At 45.2% G+C, this 18,916-nt stretch overlaps 1 protein-coding gene across 1 annotated transcript in view; it reads left to right on the forward strand.

Annotated features, from left to right (window-relative positions):
* arhgef9a (Cdc42 guanine nucleotide exchange factor (GEF) 9a) overlaps positions 1-18,916 on the forward strand; it is a 222,333-nt gene that overhangs the window by 69,077 nt on the left and 134,340 nt on the right. The window contains exons 3-4 of the mRNA XM_041196400.1: positions 15,117-15,308; positions 17,862-18,041. Of these exons, the coding sequence (XP_041052334.1) occupies positions 15,117-15,308; positions 17,862-18,041 (372 nt within the window). The remainder of the gene's footprint in view (positions 1-15,116; positions 15,309-17,861; positions 18,042-18,916) is intronic.

An 18,916-nucleotide genomic window follows, 5' to 3' on the forward strand; every position in this document is an offset into this window, starting at 1 on the left:
GTGACGTCGGGACACACACCCAATGTCACTGGGCATCATTTTACACATCAGCAGACCCCGCATGCCGAACAGAAGATTCTGGCCCATATGATAGCAAGTTCCACATTCTCACCACTCTCTGAGTAAAAAGTTTCTCCTGAATTCTTTCTTGCAATTGTTAATTAATATCTTACATAGGGTTCTATGGAAGGGAATAGATAAATAAAGTGGCTTTCTCATCTTTTCTATCATTGTGATGTGTGAGTATATGGAATGAGACTGTACAATTATTTAACCCCAGGGGATATCACAGCTAAACTTGATCCTTTCCTTACCTAATATCCCCATGTTGTGCACTTTGCGGGTTACTGGATATTGCTTGGAAATCAGAACTTTGGATAATTTTTCCCATGGACCACTGAAGCCAATTCCAGCACCCTAAATGCTGCATTGCCTGGGTTAATTCATCATAGGCCTGGTAAGCATCAAATCTGGCATCCCCTGACCTGTATATCTATATGCTGCACTGAGTGATGCCTTTACCCACTGTGTCATTGGGTAGTTGAAGTCAATTTTTAGATTGTAAGAAATCATTTTCTAAATGATCCAATGCACAAAAATAAACTGTATTAATCGAGAGCACAATGTTGATCAAGAACAAACACATGGATTAGGTGACTGTATGTAACATGGGAAGTGGAAAATTGCAATTGTCTGTATTAATTCCTGTTATTGTCCCTTTTGGTTTACAGCCAAACAAGTGGCATCAGGATTTTGCTGCCATCTGAATGCATTTCCTTGTTACACAATTTGTTATGAAAGTTGTGTAAAATATACCACCTGCTTGTTACAATACTTGCTGTTGCAATCGAGGGACAGTTTGAATACATTGGCCTGGATTTTCAAGGAATCGGGGAGAGGCTGTGGAGGGATGAAAATGGCAGCTGGCGCTCAATTCTGGGATCCCCAACCCTGTTCCTGGGGTTTCCAATTTTCACGAGTGTCTTTTAAGGGTGCGGGCTGATTCGAGTTGTGAGCCCGCATCCCGCACTCCCAACCCGGCTGGCTGCATTGGATAGGCATGTCCTAATCCTCTGCAATTTTCATGGAGTCAGGCTAGCTTTTCAAAGAGTCATTCATTGATAAATTCATTGATAAGTCATTCATTGAAAAATTTCTACTTGATTAAAAAAATTTATTTTTTATTACAAGTCAATAGAAGTGTCAGTTGAATATCCTTTAAAGCTGAATCTGCTAGCATTTGAAACCTCTTTATCTTCTGGAAATAAACATTGTGCAATTGACAGAAGAGATCAGAGAGCCAGTGCTATTAATCAAGCAATGTTTCCCCTGGGGCGTAGGTGTTTTTGTACTCTGATGCATTTCTGGGCTCTCAGCCAATCCTCACCATGCATTCTTGGCTGAGCGCCCAGGCATCCAATATATTACCACACCTAAGCCCCAGGGAAAACATTGCTTGACTGATAGCTCTGGCTCTCTGATCTCATGTCAATTGCACAATGTTTAGTAAATGAGCACCTGGCTGCTTTGAATTTACATTGTATCATAAAATAGTAATAAATGTATTTTTGCATTCATATGAAATTCCTTTTTCCTGCTAATTGAATACAGGTATTAACCTTTAACAAAGGAATGTGTTAACATGTTTGACACCTCATGTAATTTCCAACCATTTGTATTTTAAACTGTAGACACTATATAGGAACAAACATTATAAGTTGTAAATTGTTGTAGAAATAAAGTACCAGGGAAGGCCATTGAAACAGTTAGTATAAATGGATTCAAGGAAGAATTGGATTTTTACTGGTGAGAGGTAGGATGGTCTGTCACATTGACCTTTCCTTGTTTCTAAAATTTATTCTGAATGCCAGGTATCTACAGTACTGAAACAGGCCATTTGGCCAAGTAGCTTCATCTATTATTCAGGCCTCCTCCCATGCTTCTTCATCTACCCCGTCAACATATGCTTGTATTTCTTTCACCCTCAAGTGCTTTTCTAGTTTCTCCTTAAACGCATCTGTTATTCATCTTGCCTTCTCCTTGCAAAACATTAGGAAGTTATGGTGAACCCATATAAAACACTGATCCAAACTCAATTTGAGTATTGTGTCCAATTCTGGGCACAACACTTTAGGATGGACGCTAAGACATTATGGTCAGGATCTGAAATGCACTGCTTGAGAGTGAGGTGGAGTTGGATTCCATTATGGATTTCAAAAGGGATTTGGATAATTATCTGCAAGAGAAATATTATTGCAGGGTTCTGAAAAGGTGGAGGACTGGAACTTTCTGATTGCTCTTGCAGAGACACTGCATGCACATGACAGGCCAAATGGCCTCCGTCTTTGCTGTAACCATTCTACGACTGTGGCATCGAGATCCACATTCTAACCATTCTCTGGGTAAAAATGTTTCTCCTGAATTCCTTGTTGAAGTTGTAGTGATTATATCATGTTTATGGTCCCTAGTTCTGACTTCATCCACAAGTGGACAGGTCTTCCCCACGTCTATCCTATCAAACCTATTCATAATTTTAAAGCTCTCTAACTGTTTAAATTTCAGTCTTCTCTTTTAAAGAGAAAAGAGCTGCAACCTGTTCAAAAGCAAAATATTCTGGATTCTGGAAATCTGAAATAAAAACTATAAATACTCAGCAGGTCTGGTAGCATCTGTGGAGTGAGAAACAAAGAACAGGTCACTGACCTCTACCTCGCAGAGGCTGAGCGGCAACTCGCAGACACTTCCTCCTACCTCTCCCTGGACCATGACCCCACCACTGAACATCAAGCCATTGTTTCCAGGACTGTCACTGACCTCATCTCCTCTGGGGATCTTCCTCCCACAGCTTCCAACCTGATAGTCGCCCAACCTCGGACGGCCTGTTTCTACATCCTACCCAAAATCCACAAACAGAACTGTCTTGGTAGACCGATCGTGTCAGCTTGCTTCTGCCCCATGGAACTCATTTCTCGTTATCTTGACTCCCTTCTCTCTCCCCTTGTCCAGTCCCTTCCCACCTACATCCGTGATTCCTCTGACACCTTAAGTCACATCAACAATTTCCAGTTCCCTGGCCCCAACCGCTTCCTCTTCACCATGGACGTCCAATGCCTCTACACATCCATCCCCCACCAGGATGGTCTGAGGGCCCTTAGCTTCTTCCTCGAACAGAGGCCCGAACAATCCCCATCCACCACCACTCTCCTCCGTCTGGCTGAACTTATTCTCACACTGAACAATTTCTCCTTCAACTCTTCTTACTTCCTCCAAATAAAAGGTGTGGCTATGGGTACCCGCATGGGCCCCAGCTATGCCTGTCTCTTTATGGGATATGTGGAACATTCCTTGTTCCAGTCCTACTCCGGCCCCCTTCCACAACTCTTTCTCCGGTACATCGATGATTACTTCGGTGCTGCTTCATGCTCTCATCGGGACTTGGAAAAATTTCATCGCATCTGTTCCAATGATGCTACCTTCAAAAACAGTTCCTCTGACATGTCCTCCTTCTTCCTTAACCGAGGTTTTCCACCCACGGTCGTTGACAGGGCCCTCAACCATGTCCGACCCATCTCCCACGCATCCGCCCTCACGCCTTCTCCTCCCTCCCAGAAACATGATAGGGTCCCCCTTGTCCTCACTTATCACCCCACCAGCCTCCACATTCAAAGGATCATCCTCCGCCATTTCCGCCAACTCCAGCATGATGCCACCACCAAACACATCTTCCCTTCAACCCCCTATCGGCATTCCATAGGGATCGTTCCCTCCGGGACACCCTGGTCCACTCCTCCATCACCCCCTACTCCCCACCTATGGCACCTCCCCATGCCCATGCAAAAGATGTAACACCTGCCCCTTCATTTCCTCTCTCCTCACCGTCCAAGGCCTCAAACACTCCTTTCAAGTGAAGCAGCATTTCACTTGCATTTCCCCCAACTTAGTCTACTGTATTCGTTGCTCCCAATGCGGACTCCTCTACATTGGAGAGACCAAACGTAAACTGGGCGACCGCTTTGCAGAACACCTGCGGTCTGTCCACAAGAATGACCCAAACCTCCCTGTCGCTTGCCATTTTAACATTCCACCCTGCTCTCTTGCCCACATGTCTGTCCTGCTGCATTGTTCCAGTGAAGCTCAATGAAAACTGGAGGAACAGCACCTCATCTTCCGACTAGGCACTTTACAGCCTTCCGGACTGAATATTGAATTCAACAACTTTAGGTCTTGAGCTCCCTCCTCCATCCCCACCCCCTTTCTGTTTCTTCCCCCTTCCTTTTGTTTTTTTTTGTTTGTTTTTGTTTTTTCCCCCAATAATTTATATAGATTTTTCTTTTCCCACCTATTTCCATTATTTTTAAATCTTTTATGCTCCCCCACCCCCACTAGAGCTATACCTTGAGTGCCCCACCATCCATTCTTAATTAGCACATTCGTTCAGATAATCTCACCAACTTCAACACCTCTGTGTTCTTTTGTTCTTTTGTCTGTGACATCTTTTGATGATCTGCTCCTATCCTAACACCCACCCCTCCACTTCTCCGCCCACCCACCCCCCCCCCACCCAAACCAGCTTATATTTCCCTCTCCTTGTAAAGAAAGATCAGTTCTGTTGAAGGGTCATGAGGACTCGAAACGTCAACTCTGTTCTTCTCTGCCAATGCTGCCAGACCTGCTGAGTTTTTCCAGGTAATTCTGTTTTTGTTTTGGATTTCCAGCATCCGCAGTTTTTTGTTTTTATAAGAACAGGTCATGCCTGTTCAATCTTTTCTGATAAGCATAGCCACTAACTTCTGGTATCATTCTAGTGAAACATTTTTGCACCTTATCCAGTGCCTCTATATCCTTTCTATAATATCGAGATAGAACTCTTCACAATACTCAAAGGTCAGAATTTTCAGTTTGGGTGGGGGACGGGGCGGGGCGGAGCGGGAGCGGGCGCAGGCGCAGGCGGGCACGGACCTGATCACTGCCAGCGATCGGGTCCGCGCCGCCATTTTGCCCAGGCGGGCCAATTAAGGCCCGCCCAGCGTATTTCCCAACTGCCATGGATAGCAGGAGCGTGCGGGCAGTGGCGGGTGTGCACAGACCGCCAGGTCCAATGGCGAGCCAGCAGTCTGTTTAAAAGGAGGCCTGGCAGCCTTTTGTAGACTGCTCACAATGGCCAGTTCTAGGCTGCAGCAGAGGGGTTCAGGTGAGCAGGCCAAGCTGGAGGATTGTATCGTTTTTCTGATGACTGCCTTGCCGCCCTCCTCGGGGAGGTGGCAACATGGTGGGAGGTGTTGGTCTCCCAGGATGGGAGGAGGAGGCCCCCCCCCCACATGACGAAACATGCCTGGGAGGAGGTGGTGGAGGTGGTGAGCTCCCGTGATGTGGCGCGATGCACCTGGATCCAGTGCCGCAAGCGCTTCAATGATTTGTTGTGCTTTGGCAGGGTGAGTACCATGTTGGTATTGGGCACTTCACCCAGCAGGTAGCCTTACCCTCTGCGGCCACTCCACCCCACCAAGTCTCAGTGTCGTGACTGCATTGAATCATTGACGGCATTTTTCCTTTGCTGGGCCAGCAAGAAGATACTGCCCATGCTGAGGTCAGCCTGAGTGGGTCATGAGGAGATGAGCTTTACCCCGCAGCATGTGTCGATCTGAGTCCCACATGACTGGTTTGGGGGTAATTTGGAGGAGCTGCACCTAGGCTCAGATTCAAAACTCCAGGACATGGCCTAGTCAAGGTTATGAGTTGGTGGAAGGGGAGCCTCTAGTTAGCGTGGCAACGAACCATCTGCTGCCCTCTACGCTGCACGTGCTTGCGCCTCCTTGCTGTGGGAGGAAATACTGTATGGTTCCTAATGTGATGTAGGCAGCATGTGTCCAAGGCAGCGGTGGGGAGGTTGGCAGCAGGCCTAGCATCATTGTCTGAGTGATCAGCAGCAGCGGGGTGAAGAGGCACTGGAGGCTTGATATGTCCCACTCTGGTTGGGGTGTGCCATGCGTGAACAGAGTCCAGGTGAAATTTGCTCTAATCAATGGTTCTTTCTCTTTTTCAGGAGAAGAACGCGCAGAACATGGCCAAGCGTGAGAGGCTTGGAAGCGGCCAGGCACAGCTCTCTATACTAAGCCGCATCGAGCAGGTGGCCCTTGAACTGGAGAGGCGCCATGCACCCAGGTCTACTCGTGTCGGTGAGGCTGGGCTGACACTGCCGGGTATTTAAGGCCAACAGTGAGGTCCACATTGTCCTCCCAACAATCATAGCACTGATGATTGTTAAATTAGTTATTGTTGCAACATTGCTGGACCATTGGTTATGGAAGGTTGAACGCATAACGAGCCGGGGGGACAGGGATGAAGTTTGTAAGTGTGTGCACGCTAACTGATCCAATGTCCTTGTTCTTCCTTTCAGCATCATCAGAGCACAGCTGGGAGGAGGAGCAGCAGATGCCCCCTCTCACACTTGAGGGGCCCGAAGTCTCACCAGCGTCACACCATTTCTGTGAAGCAGGCACCAGCGCAGATAGTCGCACATCGGTGGGAATTAGAACAACGGCTAATGTCCTGGGGCACAGTGGTGAGGGCACTTCACACTTGCTGGAGGAGCTGGCAGAGACAGAGAGTGCCCATGGTGCCAGCAGTCGGAGGACTGCAGGGGACCAGGCACATGCTGAATCGGTGCCTGATGGTGTGCCTCTGGAGTCATCTGCGACACAGCATGTGCAGGAAATGCAGTCGGGTCTGCGGAAGCATCTGGATGTAATACATGAGGCTATGCTTGGCTTGGTGTCTGTGATGGAGGAGTCTATGTGGACGCTCACTGAAGCAATGAACCACATGTCCGAGTGGCAAGCGTCCTCCATGGAGAGAGTGGCAACTCTCATAGAGAGCCTACTCCAGGATACCGGCCAGGGCTTCCTGGGAAGGCGCTCTGACCAGCAAGCCCTCACATCGGCAATGGCCTCAGCTGGTCACTGCCAGTGTGGGAGATGGTGTGGGCTTCAAGCTTCCCAGCTCGTTGCCCATCCATCCACAGTGAGCACGGAGGTCCGAAGTGATCTCACGTCAGCACAACAGCTGCCTGTTGTCTCTGCGGGCTCCTCTCAAGGCGCTGCGGATGAGGGCGGCAGCTCCTCTGCCCCTCTGCCAGTGACCGTATCATCCATTGAGGCTGCGACGACTGGGGAGATGCCAGCTGTGGAACTGGCAGCTCCCTCCCAGGCGGGGCCAGCACAGGCTCCACGGGCCAGAGGACGACCGCCAAGGTCATCAAGGCCAACAGGACAGCAGAGTCAGCAGGCTGGCTCAGGTGCCACTCCGAGTGACCAAGAGGTAGCACCCGTAAACTAAAGCATAAGGCACATTAGGCACACTACGGGTTTTTCACTGGTGCTTTTGTGTTGGCCTGAGATGGGGTCCTTATGATTTCTTTTTGATTGTTTACACTATTGTTTTCTCTTTGTGATAAGTTCTTTTGCTTCACACATTAAATGCAGATGTGTCACCATGGCTGAGGGTGCCTCGTTTCTTCAGTATGTGTATGGTTGACAAAAGTGTAATGAGTGATTTGTTGGACATTCAGCTTTATTTACAAGGCCCTCAGTTGGTGCTGCTAACCCGACAGATTTTGCACTTAGGTGTTGAGTATCGAGACGGCAGCCCAGTCTTGTCCTGGTGATCCATCTGCGGTGTGCTAGCTGAAGGTTCATTGGATTAAAGCATCCCAGGTATCCCTGCCTCCTTGGAGTAGTCCCAGGTCAGCGTCTACCCCCTCAGGATTTCCCTGTGCGTGCTCATCCTCGGACTCACTGCTGGACTCATCGTGTGCAGCTGCAGCAACTGCATCAAAGTCTTCATCATCCACTGCGTCTCTCCTTCCCAGCACAAGAGTGTGGAGAGTGCAGCATGCAACCACTATCAGCGACACACGATCTGGGGGGTATTGGAGTGCGCCTCCTGAGCGGTCCAGGGACATGAAGCTCATCTTGAGAAGACTGATGGCTCTCTCCACCAGAACCCTTGTGGACCCATGGCTCCTATTATACTGCTGCTCAGCTTCTGTTCTTGGATGATGGAGAGATGTCTTGAGCCACCTTCTGAGAGGATAGCCCTTGTCACCCAGCAGCCATCCATCCAGCTGGGCTGGAGCACTGAAGAGCCCAGGCACCTGGGAGTGTCTGAGGATGTTGGCGTCGTGGGAGCTGCCTGGGTACCTTGCACAGACTTATAGAATCTGCATCCAGTGATCACACACTATCTACACTTTCATGGAGTGGAAGCCCTTCCTGTTGACGAAGGCACCGGGCTCACCTGCTGGTGCCTTGATGGCCACACGTGTACAGTCTATTGCACCCTGGATGTGGGGGAAGCTAGCAAAGGCCGCAAAGCCTTTGACTCACTGTGTCTGACTTACCTGGTCCCAACGGTAGTGGATGAAGGTCAATGCATGCCTGAAGAGCCTCTGTGACCTACTTGACACAAATGTGGATAGCTGATTGGGAGACACCGCAAAGATCACCCACTGAGCCCTGGAAGGAGCCAGAGGCATAGAAGTTGAGGGCAGCTGTGACCTTCAGAGCCACTGGCATGGGGTGTCCACCCACACAGTTAGGGGAGATCTCAGGCCCAATCATCTGACAGATATAGTTGACTGTCTCCCTTGAAAGATGGAACCTCCTTTGGCACTGCACCTGAGACATATTGTGGTAGCTGTTTCGTCACCTGTATACCCTGGCAGCAGGATAGTGGCACATTCTGCGGCCCCTTGCACCTTGGACTACCTCTTGGCCCTGCACCCCTTGTGCCTGTGCCTGTCCTCCCAAAGCTGGCTCCCCTGGAGGCTGAATGCGCACTCCAGGCCACCTCCCCCTTCTCTCCCTCCCTTGCTCCTCAGAGGAGCTGCCTCCAGTGGACAGATTAGCTCCCATACCAAGGCTAAGGGAAGGCTTCCTGAAACCTGCAGGCCCTGAAAAGATTCCTCACTGCAGTGTGCTGACCTGACGATTAAGAGTCCAGAAAAAGCAGCTAGGATGCATTTTGAAATACTGCAAATCACACAGGCAAGTTTGAAAAACTTTCAACAATAAATACTTCACAAAGCAGATTCACGACCCCACTGAGCCCCCTTATTCTGCCCGTGGATGAGGTTAATACAAATGTCACCTACCCGCCTGCCTGTTGCACCCATGCGCAGAATTGGAGATTGCACGGGCACTGAAAAATTGGCGTCGATTGAAGAATAAAGGGCCTTAAGTGGACCGTTAATTAATGGTGAGCACGCATTGGACTTCATCGCACGCCCCCTCAGCGAAATATTGCGATGGTGTGTGGTGACATCCTGACGCTCGCCCAATGTCACCACGCGTCATTTTACGTGTGGGGCCCGCCCCCCTGCACGTCAAACAGAAAATTCTGCCCCAAGTGTGGCCTAACCAAGGATCTGTTCAAGTTTAGCATAATTTCTCTGCTTTTTAATTCTATCTTTCTAAATGAACCTCAGTGCTTTGTTTCATTTTTCTCTGTCTTCCGGCACTCTTCCATTTTTGAATGACTTTATAGTGTCTCTGTTATCTCTTTCCTAACTTCTTTCATTATGCAATCCATCATTTCAGGGGTTTTAGCCTCTCGAAATTAGATTAATTTATCAATTATCCCTTCCACTTCTATCTTAAATGTCTTTCTATATGGTTTTATCTCTTCCATTGTCGTATCTACCATATTACCTTTCTGTTAAATACAGAGACAAAATAATTACTTAATATTTCTGTCATTTTGCTGTCATTACCTGTGAGTTTATTGTATGTATCCCTTAGTGGTCCTATCCCTATTCTGAATTTTCTTTTGTTTTTTATGGGCAGAATATTGAGCTCGTCGGATGGATGAGCGCCTGACCCGAACGAGTGTAAAATGACATGCAAAAATATATTTCGGTCAGCAGGCATACACAGGAGTCAGCAGCGCGCCTGCTGACAATTAACAGGCCTATTAAGGCCATTAAAGTAATATTTAAATGAAATTTTTTGCTGCCTGTTCAATCTTACGTTGGCAGGCAGGTGATAAGACCAAATGGCCTTTGGATTTTTTAGGAAACCTCCACCACGGGCGGGATAGGCTTTCCAACGGCAAATAAAAATTTTAAACTTTCATCCATAACATGTCCCTGCTCACGTGACAGAGTCGCACGAGGAGACATTTTTTAACATTGCTTAAGTTTTTAGTTTTCTATTTTAAAAATCTTCAGCTCCCTGAGGTGGCTCTGTGCCTCAGGGAGCTTTTACTGTGTGCAGCCACGCACATGCGTGAACCTCAGTGCCCGTGCTCCTCCTGCCTCCACCCCGGCAGCGCTGAGCGCTGCAGCATGCATTTTATGCTGGATGGCCATTAACTGGGCAGCCGGCATGAAATCGCGGTTGGAGCCTGATCGCAGGCAGTGATTGGCTTCCCAACCACTCCCGGGCCTGCCTACCGAGTCCACCCGACCACCGGAAAATCCTGGGCTTTGTGTCTTTCGAATACTTAAACTTTTTTTAATATTCCATAATAATGTTGTCGGTTCTTTTTGCCTTCCTATTTTTTCATGCTTCATTCCTAACATCTAGCATTTCCTCCTTATCATCATTTGTTGTCTATGTACTTAATGTATGCCTTTATTTTAGTTTCAACTTTGCCCTTTTTTTAATTCCTCCATGATATGTTATTATTGGCTAGTTTGTTATTGCTCTTTAGTATGAAATATTTCTCCTGGACTTCACTGACCACGATTTTAAATGGTTCCCACTGCTGCTCTATTACCTTGTTTGTAAATGTTTTCAATTTATTTTCCCTATTTCCATTCTCATCCCTTTAAAATCAACATTTTCCAATTTATTACTCTGGACTTTGTCTTATCACCATCTCAATATTTATCTTAAAACTTAATATATCTTGATCGTTATATTGCCTACACTTCTTACCTGTTCTAATTCATTTCATATGGCTAGATCATAAAATCGTTAGAAATAGAAGCACTGGCCCATCAAGCCTGCTCTGTCACTCAATAAGATATGGCTGAACATTGGCTGATTGTGGCCTTAACTCCACTTTCCTGTCTGCCCTCCATAACCCTTTACTTCCTTGAAGATCAAAAATCTGTCTAACTCAGCCTTGAATATACTCTATGACTCAAACTCCACTGCTCTCTGTGCAAGATTGTTCCAAAGACTAATGACTCTCTGAGAGAACCGTTGACCCTCTGAGACAAAGCTAAGTCTGGGGGTCTCATAGCAGGGACAGGAAGAAAGAACACTGAAGGAAGTGGAGGGGCAAGGGGGACGGGAGTTGACTTAGAAAGTCCAGAGGGAAGCTAGGGGGCTGACAGACCTTTGTGGGGTTGGGGCGGGAGTGGATGGTGACGGCTACCCCGATCAGGAAAGGGGACCAGTGATGGAAGGATCCTCCAGTCTTTCCAACCTGAGGCCTGAGTAGCCTTACCTGTTGGGCTTCCCCCTGCCCCACATCCTCATCTCCTCTCACCAGCCACAAAATTGCACCTGAACATTAAGCCAATAATTGGCCACTTAAAAGCCTCAATTGGGACAAGGATGGGCAGGCTGCCCCAGCACCACTAATCTACATAAAATTTCTGACAGGTCAGAGCAGGCAGGTAGGTAGTGGAAGGCTAGCCATTGAATCTTATGGGTCATGCTCCACCTGCAAACTCGCTGGCACAGGCCTGTAAAAATCTGCCTCATGCTTCACTTATTCCTAGAAAATTCTTGGAGAAAATATTATTTCTCACTTAATAAGTCAGTGACACAGCAGAGGTAACTTTAGTTTGTATTATTGAAGTGAAGGACATATATGTGTTATTATTTGTAATAATTCTTTCATGTTGAAGTCCATTTGTATCCATATTTAAAGTACAGAGTTTATTTCAAAGTTTGGATCATGTATTTTTTTTTACAACAGGGGAAGCATATTACACGGGGGCAGATGGATTGCCTCACACCCCACCACACCAGAAGTAATGCCGGTATGGAACCGAGCCATTCCATGCCAGCCCACCCCGCAGCCATAACGTGCTGCTGGCAGGCTGAATTGGGACAGTGTGGGACTTCTGCTCCTCACTGGGGAGAAATTTCCCACCCTTGGGAGCTGCCAGCCAATCGGATTGGCCAGCAGCTCCAGCAGTCCCGGCAGTGCCGAGTTCATTAATTGGCACTGCCAGGCCTACAAGCAGGAACAAGAAGGCGGCCCATGGATCCTGGAGCCAGGTAAGTCTGGGGTCTTGGGCATGGAGGTTTTGGGCAGTTTAGGGAGAGGGGTTTGAGTGTTTTGTCGAGCAGGTGGGTAGGAAGAAAGGTTGCGGCTATATGTTCCCTAGGCTACCTTCCTGTGGACATGCGACCAGCGCTGGCAGCTCACACCAAATATTTTGATGAAACCTGGAGGTAAGTTCCCATCAATCTTCATTCCTTTCGTTTCGGGTGAGTGCTGATCAAGGCATCAAGTCTGGGCTTGAAAGTGGGCCCAAACTAATTTCTAGTCCAATTAACTTTTTCATAAGAACATAAGAAATAGGAACAGGAGTGGATCATTTGGCCCCATGAGCCTGTTCCGCCATTCAATATGATCATGGCTGATCTTCTTATGTTTCAATTTCCACATTCCCATCTAACACTGATAACCTTTGATTCCCTTGCCTAACAAGAATCTATTTACCTCTGCCTTAAAAATATTCAATGACCCCGCCTTCACCACGTTCTGGGGCAGAGTTCCAAAGTTGCACAATTTCCTCACCTCTGTCCTAAAAGGGCGATCCCTATATGCAAAGGCCCCAACTCTGAAGAAAGTAACCCCTTCCTTCCTGACCTTTGAAAAAGTTTTTTTTTAAAATGAGGGCTGCCCACTTCCCCCCACCCCTGACAGCCCAAGCCAACCATTTTATGGGGCAGAATTTTGCCGTCGGCAAGTGGGGGGGGGCAGGGCCCACTCACCAATGCGTAAAATGATGCGGGATGACGTCAGGCAGAACCCTCGACGTCATTCCGACTCATTTAAATTTTTAAGAAGGCGGGCGCACAGCAAAATCAGCTGTGCACCCGCTGACCTGTCAATGGTCAATTGAGGCCATTGACAAAATCAATTATACAATTAAAGGACCTGCCTGTCCAGCCTTAAGGTTGGCGGACAGGCCAGGAGCCCCGGCGGGAATTAGAAAAATCATGAAACATCATCCACCGGCGGGATGAGGTTTCATGTAGGGTTTAAAAAAGTTTAATAAACTTATTATGTAAATTATGAACATGTCCCATTTCATGTGACATTGTCACATGAGGGGGAAAATGTTAAGGAATTTTTTTTTCTATTTTACATATTTTTAAAGATGTCAGCGGTCTCCCTGAAGCAGCACTTAGTCTCAGGGAGATGTGCACTCTTTCGTGCGCGTGCGCAAAAGAGTGCACTCTCGCTTTTGGGGAATCTCCCCCGCCCACACAGGAAGCGCATAGCACTTCCCGCCAGACGTCACGCTGGGCGGGCTTTAATTGGCCCACCCACTTAAAATGGCGGTGGGGTCTGCTTCTCCAATGGGGATCGGCTCCCCGCTCGCCGGAGATTGGGTCGGGCCTGAACGCCCGACAGCCAGAAAATTCTGCCCATGGTGTGGGCAGGGTATTGTTAACAAGCTCAAGTGACCCTAATTATTTAAGTATGGCAGGTAGGCTGCCAATTTCAGTACTCGCCCCCCCCACCCCCCCGCTATTATGGTGGTGAGCTTGCGGGTGGGTGGGAAGGTGGTTTTATGTGCACTCCCCCCATCAAAAACACACCCGGTGGGGGCACATAAAATGCAGCCCCCTATTCATTTGGATTCTCTTAATATGGGTAATATAAAGTTAGAGATAACCAGCAAACAAAACTACTTTATCACTAGTGTCAGTTCAGTATTATCAATCTCATCTGGAAGGGTATTTCTGGATATTTTCAAAGAGAAGAGACCAACCTAGGAAAGATTGGTGCAGAGGAAGGAAAGGACCAAAGGTACTGAAAAAGAGAAAGGTTTTTAGAGACTTTTGAAGCAAAAGAAAGATATCACAAGATGAGATTTGGAGCAAAAGTACCAAAGAGCCAAGGAATGGTTACTGAAAGATTGGCTAGGGTCGATAGATTGGTGAAGAAGGGAACAGACAGTAATCTGGAGGAGCTGAAACTCACTGAGGTAAAGTGGAGAGATTGAGGAGAAACTTGAAAATGAAGACTGATTTTCTGGCAAATTGATTCTGAGGCATGCAGGAGAGCATATGGAATGGAATGAGCTGGATTTACTGTTAGGAGCAGCAGATTAGAGTGGGCAGTTGTTCCAATTTGCCATTCTGAGTTTAGTTAGCAGTGGAAGTATTTTGGTATTAATCTCTCCTCAATTTTTCTGCTCATCTCTGTAAGGTAATGCACAGCTCAACACTCACCAATAGGACTATTGCTTATGGGTCAAAATCAATTGAATAGTTTGTACAGTTGCATTTTAGATCCTTAGAATGTATCTTCAAAGAGATGTTCTAGTGGTTCAGTAAGTAAAGAACATGTAACTCAGGCATACAGTTCAAAAAACTAAGATTCATGCCCTGGAGCTGCAGTAGACATTTTGCAATTGCCTCCAGTGCCTCCTTGACAAGGGATCGAAAAATCTGTCAGAGTTGCTGATCCTGGTTCTTATTCAATGATTGCATCTAGAATGTGTGAGCACTGCCACTGGCAGAATCGGATTTGAGTGCAGTGCTCCTATATAGATGAATAGTCCAATGGTACTTATTACCTAGACTCACATACAGAATGATCATTTTAGCAAAACTTTGGTGGACTGTTTGGCAGCATGTCATCCCCTTTAGGAGTGAAGAGCAAAAAAGAAGAGGCTTTGTATTATATCTTTGCACCTCAATGTCACCAGATACTTATGGACATGATGATAACCATTTTGTCAGGAAATCCTGTAATGGTCTTGAATGTGCAGATAACAATCACTTACAAGTTAACCGCTTGGGATATTTCCCCTTACAGTTACTTAAATATCATCAGCAAGCTGTTGTTGTATTAGAAACATTTAAAAAAATGATGCCAGTCAATTATCCATATTGTTTTTCTTCATTTAATGGCAGCTTTGGGTGAACCAGGAAGACACTGTAGATGAAGCCAGTAGTGAGATTCAAAATGGGCATCTGGACCCAAACTCTGACTGCCTGTGCCTTGGCAGGAGTGTTCAGAACAGAGACCAGATGAGGGCAAATGTCATCAATGAAATTATGAGCACAGAACGACACTACATCAAACATCTGAAGGACATCTGTGAGGTAATAATAACATAACTACAGCTTAAGTTCCATCATACTGATAGTATAAATTACATGGAAGAGCTTTGAAATACAATAAGCAATTGTTACACATTTGTTTTTGGAAACATTCAGTGCTACTTCAAAATGTCATCAAGAGGTTTAGACTACTTAATTATTAACAAATTGTGTCTGCAACTAAAACTTAAAGCTGCGGTATAGTAAAATATCAAGTTACTCATAAAAAGGTAACATATTCTCATTTAAATAATATTTCAGCAAAGTGAATTCCAAGTATAGCGATCGAATAACATTACAATTGAAATATTCACTGGAGGTAGGATAAGGTGTAAGATGTTTTAACTCACAATTACATTATGTATGCAGTGACTGTTTTTACCCCTGAGAGTTGAAACACAGGTGATTTGTATTTGCCTGTAAATCCCTCAATTCCATTGTTCAATATCTTTTACATGAGTCAACTCTTCTGATGGCTCAGTTAGTATGAATGAGTCACATAATTAAAAATCCCAATGTGAACTCAGTTCATAAAAGTGGCATTTGGACTGCTACATTTGGCCTTAGGAGCAGTGAGCACTTTGATTTCTATCCAATAACCCTTTAGTTTGAAATTGTGTGTGTATGTGTCTTGTTTTTAATTGTAGTTCTCTGATATATCTCTCTGACTGTTACAATACCAAAACTGGTAACTTGTAAATCATGTTTATTTTTGTAATGATTTTTAAAAAAGAACATTGACTAAGGAGCTCACTCCCTTTTTAAAATGTTGGGTTTGATTTTTTTGTCTTCAAAGTGACATGCTGAGACTGGGGAATGAAACTTGGTACTTAGGTCTAGAGTTATGTGGCATCACCTTTAAACATTGCAGGGGTCCTGGATATGGAAGTCCCACTCCCATTTCCACCAGTTCCAATTTTTGCCAGCAGGGGGAAAGGGTCATGACTCATGCAAGAGGGAAACGTGAACTCAGCAGGGCCATTTGTACTGAGTGCTGAATTCAAACAGCCATTTTGGCTGTTGCAAGGGCCTTAGCCCACAGTGTGGGAATTACAAATTGATGGAGTAGACATAAACACTCAAGAGGAGTAGATATGGTCTGCTTACGTGTAAGGATCCGAAGTGTTTTAAATCCCCCACTCTTTAAACATGAAAAATTCAGGCTGAAGCTATCAGTAAGAGTTAAAAAATATTCCTCTGCTGGATTGCTTTGATTGACAGGTCATCTGATGTGGTTAGAAAAATAAATATTGCCATCTGGTCATGCAGTTTCAATAGAGGCATTTCTTGACATTTACCCAAGGGCTATTATAAATGCTTTGCTGAGTTTCAAAGCTATAATTTTCTCAGCAGGGGGTTCTGAGTTCACAGTGTAATTGACAGTTTAAATAGGATATCAAAGCATTAACTGTCCTTGATGTGGTGTCTGAATAGAAGTTTGTTTTTATAAGAAATCAACGACTTCAGATTTAAAAGCTTTGAATGGGTTTCATGAATGGAATTTTTTTCACTATCAAGTGTGTATGAGTGTGAGGTGTGGAACGTTCGAAGTTTTTTTCATCTCCATGTGGCTCTTGAGGTCTGCCCATGGAAAGATACTAGGTGAGTGACAATGGAGGTGGCTTAGGGCAATGAGGGGCCATGGGGGGGTGGGTGGAGACATGAGTTGGCATGGAGGTGGCATGGAGCTATGAGGCAGCTTGGGGGACGGGTGGAGGGATGAGAGAGTGTCAGGGGCGAGGGCTAGAGGGCTTAACAGCTTTTTTAAAAAAGTACAACGTTCCAGAGAACCAAGGTGGGCCTTCAAAGCAGCCTGACTTGACACTCACCACCTCCCACCCACCATGGACACCTATGATCTGCTTCTGGGGTCAGTGGGCCCAATGTATCCCATCCCCAGCTCCCTGGAATGAAAATTGGGTGTAAACAAACCTTTTAAATCGAGGTGGCACTGCCAAGCCCAAGCCAGGAGTTTTCTTGACTCGAGCTACATCCCATGGTAATGAAAACCTGGCCCTTACTGTTGGTATCAAACACTTCCCGATCAGACATACCATGGACTAGATGCTGATTAAAACATTCAGCCTTCTGCTTCACAAATAGGAGTAAGAATTCTTCTATATGTAGCAGTAAATGCCTTTGTGAAGATTTCCTTTGTTTGGTATAACCTGTGTTTAAGACACCGTGTTTGATGCTGGCACTGAAAAAAAGGTCAATTGGAGCCTTTAAGGCTGGACTAAATTATTGTTGCACAAATTACCCCAGCATTTTAATATATTCCGAACTTCATTTATCCATGACTTCATTCAAATTACAGAACTCACTTGGCCCCCAAATGGAATTAGTTACTGCATATCAGATTCAACTTGTTAACCTCTCCCACAAATGTTTTATTCAAATGTTATTCATTCTGTGAAAAGCTACTTGGGTGAGGAAAAAATAGGTCAATAGAGAGTGAATATTGGACTTGCTTTTCATGATTAATCATTATGATTAAATTTGCTAGCACATGTAAAGTTTGCTAGAGGGAGCTAAATGTTTTATTTCTTATTTTAGGGGTACCTTAGGCAATGCAAGAAACGCAGGGACATGTTCAGTGATGAACAGCTGAAAGTCATATTTGGAAATATCGAAGACATTTATAGATTTCAAATGAGCTTCGTCAGAGACCTGGAGAAGCAGTACAACAAGGAAGATCCTCATCTGAGTGAAATTGGGCCCTGCTTCTTGGAGCATGTAAATTATAATCCTGTTAGATTAGATTATCATTTCCCATCATCGTCATTTCTGTGTGTAATTGTTGTGTTCCTTTGTGCTGACCTGATGTGCTGCTACTGTAAAAAAAATCAGAAGGGTGTTGAAATTGCGGTGTGCTTTATTAATTGTTAATGTGTATGAAATTCCTCTGCCTGCTATTTTAATGAAAACATTAATCCCCTTAATGGGCCTTCATTAAAAACAGTGGACAAAGGAATTTCAAATTAGTGCATTCATTAGCAACATTGCACATCACAATTTCAACCCAAAGCTTATTTTGTTAACATTATCGCCTTTATTTGTACACCTCAATGGCACTTTTGTACATTTTTTTCAAATGATTCTACCACTTCAAACATCAATATTATTGAATCGTGAAAATACGCCACAGAAGACAATCACTAATCTCATCAAATCAAAACCAGCACTAATTTTTCAACTGTAGCTATTTAATTCTATGTAATTTTTTATGCCCCTTTTTGTGTCTTTTAATATTTCTTTTCAAATATAATTCCATTTCAGTCAATTTATACTCAGTAGCCACTTGTAGTAATGCAGGTCATTTTTAATAACTCTGTGTTCTAGTAATAACCCTGAACCTATGTGCAATCCCCTTGTTATTTATTTGTCATAAATGGAAACAGTAGCTGATAAATATAGGGGGAAATATTCCTCTTTTAGATGGAGAGGAAGTGGATGGATTGTGTGCCTCTAAGGAAGCATGTTTAATTTGTTGTCCAATAATTGTACTGGACAAAAAATTGGATGGGTTCTGGTACAAATATGTTAGCTCTTCACTTGATGTTCCTCCACAAACTCCATCCAGGTAATGTTACATCCAAGTACAAAAAATA

Source organism: Carcharodon carcharias, chromosome 9, assembly GCF_017639515.1.
Source record: "Carcharodon carcharias isolate sCarCar2 chromosome 9, sCarCar2.pri, whole genome shotgun sequence".
Lineage (NCBI taxonomy): Eukaryota > Metazoa > Chordata > Chondrichthyes > Lamniformes > Lamnidae > Carcharodon > Carcharodon carcharias.